The sequence below is a fragment of the Hetaerina americana genome, unplaced genomic scaffold (genome assembly GCF_022747635.1).
Source record: "Hetaerina americana unplaced genomic scaffold, ioHetAmer1.1.p SCAF_9, whole genome shotgun sequence".
Lineage (NCBI taxonomy): Eukaryota > Metazoa > Arthropoda > Insecta > Odonata > Calopterygidae > Hetaerina > Hetaerina americana.
The window spans coordinates 23,599,741-23,609,312 of NW_027287538.1; the positions used below are offsets into that span (position 1 = coordinate 23,599,741).

General features: G+C 39.9%; 1 protein-coding gene across 1 annotated transcript; it reads right to left on the minus strand.

Moving 5' to 3' along the window:
- Nucleotides 1-567: 567 nt before the first annotated feature.
- On the minus strand, nucleotides 568-999 carry LOC139699031 (uncharacterized). Its single transcript, XM_071598031.1, has one exon. It carries the CDS (start codon nucleotides 997-999, stop codon nucleotides 568-570), a length of 432 nt encoding a protein of 143 aa, XP_071454132.1.
- Between the last annotated feature and the right edge of the window lie 8,573 nt (nucleotides 1,000-9,572).

Consider the following 9,572-nt stretch of genomic DNA (forward strand, 5'->3'; position numbering starts at 1 on the left):
ATCTTTTTGAGTACGGGTTTCCATGGGTTACTAATCTGGAATCCGTTGTCTCGATTTACCAGGTTCTTGTTCAATCTTATGTGGACTCCTTCTTTGACAATCCGGTCCCAGTATCCATTGGCCTGACAAAGGACCTTTGTCTTGGAGAATTCTATTCTATGTTCCTTTTCGATGCAATGTTCTGCCACCGCCGATTTCTCGGGGTAGCACAGTCGGATACATCTCTCGTGTTCGATGAGTCGCTTTTCCACTGTTCTCCCGGTTTCCCCAATGTATGATTTCCCACACTTGCAGGGGATTTCATAAACTCCAGCTCTTTTTAGATTCCGGTCGTCCTTCACGGTGGATAAGAAGGATTTCAACTTGCTCTGAGGTTTATGTATTGTCTCCACCTTATGTTTCTTAAGGATCCTGCCAATCTTATTCGATATGGTGGACACGAACGGGATGCAGGCTCTGGCGATGGGTTTTTCTCCTTCATCCTTCATCCTCTCCGGCTTCTCGAAGGTCCTTTTTAGGGCCAAGTTGATGTCACGTTCTCTATGGCCATTTCTCCGGAAAGTGGTCTTAAGGTGTTAATTCCTTTCCTAGGTTTTCTGCGTCGGATATGGTTTTGGCTCGATGGAGGAGTGTGGACAATACACTCCTCTTCTGTGATGGGTGGTGGTGGCTCTCTCCGTTTAGGTATAGGTCCGTGTGGGTAGGTTTCCTGTACACGCTGTGGCTCAAGGTTCTGTCCTCCCTCTTCTTGATTAGGATGTCCAGGAAGGGTAGTTGGCCGTTGTCCTCCTTCTCCATGGTGAAACGGATGTTGGGGTGGGCACTATTCATATGTTCCAGAAATTCATTCAGAGCGGCCGGTCCATGGGGCCAGACGATGAAGGTGTCATCCACATACCGGAAGAAGTACCTCGGTCGGAGTTTGGCCGTCCTCAGAGCTTTCTCCTCAAAATCTTCCATGAAGAAGTTGGCAATGGCCGGCGACAATGGAGATCCCATGGGCACCCCTTCCACTTGCTCGTAAAACGTCCCTTGGTATTGAAAGTAAGTGGACGTAAGGACATGACGGAACAACTCTATCAATTTTTTGTCGAATCGTGTCCCCAGGAGTTCTAACGTGTCCTTCACTGGTATCTTTGTGAATAGTGACACCACATCGAAGCTTCATCCACTTGGGAAATGAATGCTCTCTTTGAGTTCAAAGAATATATATATATATATTACCTAGTCTTTCTGGAAGAATTATTAACGACCAAAGACCAAGATCAAATTAAGTAATAAAAAATATTGGTCATCAAAAAGATAGCTCACATGGTGGTCTATAAATGTCACATATATAAGCTGATTCAAATACTCGGGAAGGGTAAGAAAAGCACCTTTCATATTTTGAGCTAGATAAATCATTCAGGGAATAAGTAGGAATTTCGAACATTCTTTTCCTTGATTTCACACGTATTTCCTATGCTTAGGAGAGAATGTATTATTATCTGCTGTGCTTTTCCTCAAAGAATTAGTATTTTATAGTAGTAAATGCTCTTTTTACAATTTTGGTTCTTATTCATAAGTCCAATTTAGGGGTAAATTTGTTAAAGCTAATTTTTACTTAGTTTATGACGTGTTTTACGTACTTTTGCAATAATCTGTCATCTTGAATTAGTTGTTTAGAAGTCATAAAGGAAAATGAAATACGTTGGGAGGGGAAAGATTCTTCTCTAGAGCAGTTACACTATGTTTTCTATGTCTAGTATCCATTAACTGGGGTTTCGACTAGAAAAATACAAATCGTGATGCATAGAAAACTTGTTTCACTGCCCAGGATTCTTTTCTTATTACTCGTTCTTTTAATTGGGACGGGACATTGAGCAATATTTGCTTTTACTCAATTTCCGGCTAAAAAAATAACAACTGTTATTTTGATTATATTTTTATATCCATAACCTTATTGGGAAGTGAATATATCCATCAATTAAAATGCAAACCTTGAATTTAAAAAAGGTACGTATATCGGGAGTAGTTTTTATGCAAATATTTGTTGTTAGTGAGACTCATTTCCGTTCAAGTTCCTATTATTTCCATAAAAATTAGGTTATATTGTGTTACATCTCCTTTTCATGTTCTTGAGGGCGTATTGAGAAAGTATTGGCTAAATACTACCAAATAATGTTTCTATAAATTAAAAAAATAATTCAGATTATTTTCCTCAATTCTATGTTTAAAAAGCAAAAAAAAAACTACTCCATCTGATAACCTGTTTTGCATAAACTCCGCAAAAATATCAGAATTACAAAATTATTTCTATTCATATCGTTAAATAGCATACATATAAATATTTGGTGTGTTGTGGTTTTTCAGCAGTGTTTATTCTTGTGCTTGTTGGAACACGATCAATCTTTTTTTATTGAATTTCGTCAATTTGGGTACAAAGTATCCATGAATTTTTTTCTTTAACGAGTTCTGAAGAGGACTGAGATCAGGCCGTGAATTAATACGGCCTGATCAATAGACAAAGAATTTGAGAACTCACCTAATATATTTTAATTGAAACTCATGTATTTTCATGGTTCTTGCAAAACCAGAAAATGCGAGCAAATTGGTCTCAAAAGTCGAATGTATATTTTTATGGAAATTTTATCGGAGTCAGTGTGCGACTTTAAGATTAAACGCTTGTCTCCCTAATGTCACTTGAGATTTAATACAAGGTCGCACCCAAAAGTGGCAGGACTGATTTTTTTACAAGAATTTTATTGACGATACACTTACATCGACTTAATAATCTTCAAAGTATGCTCCTTGAGCTGCTACACACTTAGTATAACTTTGCTCCCATTCCCCGTACGCCCGCTGGAAATTTTCCGTTGCCGTTGATGACCCTCGTCGAAGCCTCTTGAACGGTCTTTATCGAGTCCAAACGTCGTCCCTTGAGCTGTCTTTTCATCAGGAAGAAGAAGAAGAAGTCCGGTGGTGCCAGATCCGGAGAATAGGGCGGGTGCGGCAACGTGGCAACGCCGTATTTGGCCAGGAGCTGTCTGACGACGAGCGCGCCATGGCACGATTTTAAGATTAAGCACCATCTTGGCACACACCTTGCGCATGGCCAAATCCTGTGAAATAATGCGTTGGACGTTGGATGCAGACAGACCCAACTGGTCTGCAATTTCTTCACTGGTTAAGCGTCGGTCTGTGTTCAGCAGTGTCCTCACTCTGTCCACATTCGTGTCGGTTCTTGCCGTCGACGGCCGTCCGGAGCGATGGTCGTCTTCAACGAGCTCCCTACCCTCTTTAAACAACTTGTGCCACTCAAATACTGTGGAACGGCTTAAGGCAGTGTCCCCATAAGCCTGCTTGATCATATCGAGGGTCTCAGTAGCCGTCTTCCCGAGTTTTGCACAAAACTTCACGGAATAACGTTGCTCTAAATTCAGATTCATTTTGTTTTTCGACGTGGACAAAAACTTGCTTCACTAAAAACGGTGTCCTCACTCAACGACAGCCCGCATGCAACTGAGGTTGGTGTCGGTCTGTTGCTAAGAGCCCCCTCCACCTTACCCTGCCAGGCAGACCCCCCTCCACCGCTCCGTTCGCACCAGAGAAAATCAGTCCTACCACTTTTGGGTGCGACCCTGTATAAGTAAAATTAACCACGCTTTTTAATAATATTAAATTTTAAATAATAAGATTCAATACGTCTCTCTGGTCTAAGATTCAAGACGGCGCTCTAGAATCGTTCCTTAAAATACATTAGGTCACCAAGTTTATTTTCAACTCGGATAGGTTTTATGGAAAAACTAGCCGGAATCAAAATGACAACTAACCGTATAAATTAGCCGTATTTTCCGGAAGCACTTAATATAAATGACTACGTTCCTTTCCAGCTTTCCGAGAAATTTATATTCTCCGAAGCTGGAATGTGACGATCGTATCAGGAATAAATATTTTCATTGCCATTTCCCCTTGAATAACTCTTGAAAGGGGAAATGAAGAAACCTCATTTTCGAAGTTAAAACTCAAAATTATTCACAGAGTTCCGTGCGTTTTAAATAGAAACTTTTAGGAAAAAGTGAAAAATTGGGAAACGCCTGCAGAAAATACTCGTAGAATAAAAATAGTTTTTTTTTTTTAATTCAGTCCCGGGATAATAAAACTTTCCCACCCCTCAAATGCTAACCTAGTTTCGGCCGGCAAACTTTGCTATCGATTCAGGTAACAGGAAGTCAAAGCGATAGTTTAAGATTAATGAAGATGAATATCTTGGGTTGACATCCTAGAGCGATGTTTTCATGAAAATAAACTATGATTATCCAAGAAAACGAGCTAAAATTACACTTTTTAAAAACGGATGCCCTTCTAATTAAGGTAATTAGTTGCATGCTTCCCTGTAGTCAAGAGAATTAGTAGTTAATCAGATAATGCGACCGAAATTTACTTGCACTCTTAGGGGTAAATGGAGAAATTTGGTGGAGGTAGGAATTTTTGGGAATGAGGGAAGGGAGCATCTAATTCATTAAAATAGACAACAGTGTTTATCGATTCATAGCCTTCTGAACTGACCTAGATTGTCCGCGTGGTTGGTTGCATTTTTCTCAGACTGTCATTGCTTACCTATTTGCAATTCTCTATTAGTACATTTTCTTCAGAAACAGTGTTTTCTGTGTAAAGTAAAATTTTCATATTCCAGGATACTACGGGAAATGCCACGTAGGAACTTTTGACAGAGTCATCCACTAATGTGCGTTGCAATGCCACAATTTCAGAGTGCAACAATCATTCGCCTTAACCGGGATACAAACCCGGATCCATCAAAGGATCCTGGTTTAAATCCCGGTTAAAGCGAATGATTTTTACAATCTGAAATTCTTGCATTGTAAAATTTTAATGTTTAATGACAGATTTTTTACTGCTCTATATTTTGCATTTAATATTTAATGGTTTTCCAGTTACATATATGAGAGAAACTCAAGGAGGAATTATAGATATATCTCCAAAATAAAATAAATTTCCTATTTTCATAAATAAAATAATATAAAGTATAAAAAATAAGTATTTGCTTAAAAAAGGGGCTTACGTTTAAGATTTTTTTTTAAATTTCGCACCCAAAGAATACACCGGAACTCTTCACAGCTGCAGATGAGTTGGGTTTTCGGAATAAAAGAGGATAAAGAGTAAATACTAAGCCCTTGAGCTTCTTACAGGGAATCAGATAAACTTTCATCGCCAGTGTGGATTCTAGAAAGCGTTCCATAATTCCTACTGGAGCGGTTGGAATCTTAAATTTAATATTAAAGAGATATACTTTAGTGAAGCGGAATGAATCGGAATTCGAGGAATGCCAAATGGCTTTAACCAAATCTTGGCTTAGTGTTGAAAAAAGTAGGATTAAAGAAATGGATACGGGCATAAAAAAGTCTCAATTTTCACCCTTCGCCTTCAAAGTTCACTCCGATAAGGAAGTAAGGAGGTCATTAAAGAAGACTGAAGGAGCGCGCTTTTGCAGAGAAATAAATCACCATTTTCAATTGTGTCAGCCGTATACTATATGTGCTGGCAGAGAAAGAAGAGGATGTTTGATGTCTTTGATATGGACGGAAAATTCCAACCCAGAGAGAGAGAACATAAATGAAACCCATGGAAGTATTTTCTGCAGAAGAGTAAAAGACAAAGGAAAATTATTATTTGTCAAATGAAATAGGGAGGAGGAGTTTAAGAGAAGCTTATTTATATATGAAGAAGAAAGTTCATGAAGAAAAGTGGGCATGCTCGATAGCCAGCTATTTTATATCAGAAGAAAAGTGTCTTCACAATACGAAATGTCACTAAAAAATATTTTTCTCGCCTACTCGTGGCGTATACCTCTTGATTGGCACGAGAGATGAGCAGTTGAGAAAACAGGAAAAATAGTTCTAAAGTATTTGACATGTACGTACTGCATAGAAATCGAATAGTAAAAATGATATGATGGAAAGCAACGAAAACGTTGATGTGGCATGACGTGTAAGAGATCACTAAATACTGAAATCACTGAATGTAAAAGTGAGTTAGATTATTCACAGCACCGGAATGATATGCATGGCGCCCATGACAATTTAAGTGAATAATGTAAGGCAAAGGAAAATTGAATGGATAAATCGAGACTCGAAAGGACACTTAATAGGACAATTAACTGACGATTAAACATTAATAAATGTAATGAAAAATGGAGTCCTCACGCATTGAAGTTATTTGCTTAATTTGAATTTTTCAGTATATTTCGTAGATTTGCAAATCACCGGCGTCCTGATTGATTTATATAACGCATAACAAGTGGAAAATCACCTAAGAAGCAGCATGGCATGGGATCAACAGCAACTGAGGTTTATCTAATTCGCAGATCGACTGGTAAAAACATTCGGACGTTTTTCATCATTAATGATGATATACTTTTCCAAAAAATTATGTTTTTACAAGCAATAAAATCATGCGTGGCATAACACGTCCAAAGCTCAAATCAGAGTTGACCTGCATTTGAAAAGCAGATCGGAGAAAAATAGATATCTACAAAACCTGGTGCCAATTATTGAATTAAATGAATCCGTTGAGAAAAACATGACGTATAGAGAAAAGAAAATATGAAGCACCATAGAGAAGAGTAAAATTGAGTTGGGTACACACTGATGCCATTTTAAGAGCCTTAAAAAATTTAAAGGTGATTCTTCAAAATAAAACTATGGGACAAATGCATAAACGAAATGAAGGTCACCTGCAGGAAGATGATGACAAGAGTATTAATACTGGACAGGAAAAAATTTGAGCAATATAGTGGACCTTTGTATTGAAAGAAAAATTATGATAATTTCTAATGCAACAATTTCAGAGCGTAAAAATCATTCGCCTTGACTGGGACTCGAACCCAGATCCCTCAATATCCGGTCGAGTGCTTTAGCCACTTAAGCTACCGAGGCGTCCTCTTAAACTCTGAAATTTTGGGGCTTTTAAAGGAACTAGATGTTATGACGAAATACCGTACATACAATGTCACATGCATTCGTAGTCGTGCGCGAGGCGCCACTGTCCACGAGGTTAAAAGCCAACTTTAAACACGTATGGTGTTTTCCCTTTGACAAATTCCAAAGAAACTGCGGGAGATGCCGCAACAGTAACTTTTAACGGAGTCATCCGCTAATGTGCATTTTAATGCAACAATTTCAGAGCGTAAAAATCATTCGCCTTGACTGGGACTCGAACCCAGATCCCTCAATATCCGGTCGAGTGCTTTAGCCACTTAAGCTACCGAGGCGTCCTCTTAAACTCTGAAATTTTGGGGCTTTTAAAGGAACTAGATGTTATGACGAAATACCGTACATACAATGTCACATGCATTCGTAGTCGTGCGCGAGGCGCCACTGTCCACGAGGTTAAAAGCCAACTTTAAACACGTATGGTGTTTTCCCTTTGACAAATTCCAAAGAAACTGCGGGAGATGCCGCAACAGTAACTTTTAACGGAGTCATCCGCTAATGTGCATTTTAATGCAACATTGTTGCATTAAACTTGTTGCAACAACAACAACATTGTTGCTCGGTAGCTTAAGTGGCTAAAGCACTCGACCGGATATTGAGGGATCTGGGTTCGAGTCCCAGTCAAGGCGAATGATTTTTACGCTCTGAAATTGTTGCATTAAAATGCACATTAGCGGATGACTCCGTTAAAAGTTACTGTTGCGGCATCTCCCGCAGTTTCTTTGGAATTTGTCAAAGGGAAAACACCATACGTGTTTAAAGTTGGCTTTTAACCTCGTGGACAGTGGCGCCTCGCGCACGACTACGAATGCATGTGACATTGTATGTACGGTATTTCGTCATAACATCTAGTTCCTTTAAAAGCCCCAAAATTTCAGAGTTTAAGAGGACGCCTCGGTAGCTTAAGTGGCTAAAGCACTCGACCGGATATTGAGGGATCTGGGTTCGAGTCCCAGTCAAGGCGAATGATTTTTACGCTCTGAAATTGTTGCATTAAAATGCACATTAGCGGATGACTCCGTTAAAAGTTACTGTTGCGGCATCTCCCGCAGTTTCTTTGGAATTTGTCAAAGGGAAAACACCATACGTGTTTAAAGTTGGCTTTTAACCTCGTGGACAGTGGCGCCTCGCGCACGACTACGAATGCATGTGACATTGTATGTACGGTATTTCGTCATAACATCTAGTTCCTTTAAAAGCCCCAAAATTTCAGAGTTTAAGAGGACGCCTCGGTAGCTTAAGTGGCTAAAGCACTCGACCGGATATTGAGGGATCTGGGTTCGAGTCCCAGTCAAGGCGAATGATTTTTACGCTCTGAAATTGTTGCATTAAAATGCACATTAGCGGATGACTCCGTTAAAAGTTACTGTTGCGGCATCTCCCGCAGTTTCTTTGGAATTTGTCAAAGGGAAAACACCATACGTGTTTAAAGTTGGCTTTTAACCTCGTGGACAGTGGCGCCTCGCGCACGACTACGAATGCATGTGACATTGTATGTACGGTATTTCGTCATAACATCTAGTTCCTTTAAAAGCCCCAAAATTTCAGAGTTTAAGAGGACGCCTCGGTAGCTTAAGTGGCTAAAGCACTCGACCGGATATTGAGGGATCTGGGTTCGAGTCCCAGTCAAGGCGAATGATTTTTACGCTCTGAAATTGTTGCATTAAAATGCACATTAGCGGATGACTCCGTTAAAAGTTACTGTTGCGGCATCTCCCGCAGTTTCTTTGGAATTTGTCAAAGGGAAAACACCATACGTGTTTAAAGTTGGCTTTTAACCTCGTGGACAGTGGCGCCTCGCGAACGACTACGAATGCATGTGACATTGTATGTACGGTATTTCGTCATAACATCTAGTTCCTTTAAAAGCCCCAAAATTTCAGAGTTTAAGAGGACGCCTCGGTAGCTTAAGTGGCTAAAGCACTCGACCGGATATTGAGGGATCTGGGTTCGAGTCCCAGTCAAGGCGAATGATTTTTACGCTCTGAAATTGTTGCATTAAAATGCACATTAGCGGATGACTCCGTTAAAAGTTACTGTTGCGGCATCTCCCGCAGTTTCTTTGGAATTTGAATGATAATTTCTTATTCAATCTTGATTATCTTCAGCTTAATCTTCTCGTGTGAACTCTTTGGATTACACTGCACCAATGATAAAAAAGTAATAAAGAAAGAATCAGACATAGATTTTGCTATCCATTACTTGGGAAAGGCTTGTGATATTCACAGGGCTACTCACACGATGACCTGGGTTTAATTACCTGCGGGGACAGTTCGGTTTCACCAAAGCCCAAGGTAACGGATCTTCCTCAAAAACCACAGGCGATACTGGAAATGGAACTGACCGCCCTTATTACCCACAAACGTTTGAATTTCACCCAAAGTCAAGGTAAGTACGTGGTGAGTTCCTCCCTCACATCTTAAACCAACCTTCGAGTTGATAACCGTTTTTCTTTACTCGAGGGAAAGCGGTGCGGGTGTCAGGGGGACGTGAGCAGAAAGCGGTAGAGATAACTGCAGTGCACCGCAAGGGTAAACTGTCTCATTTAAAGATTCCCCACAAGTGTCAGGGGTATTTCGA

Excerpts from the sequence above, each read along its gene's own strand:
- LOC139699031 (XM_071598031.1), bottom strand. The coding sequence starts at position 999 with ATGGGATCTCCATTGTCGCCGGCCATTGCCAACTTCTTCATGGAAGAT.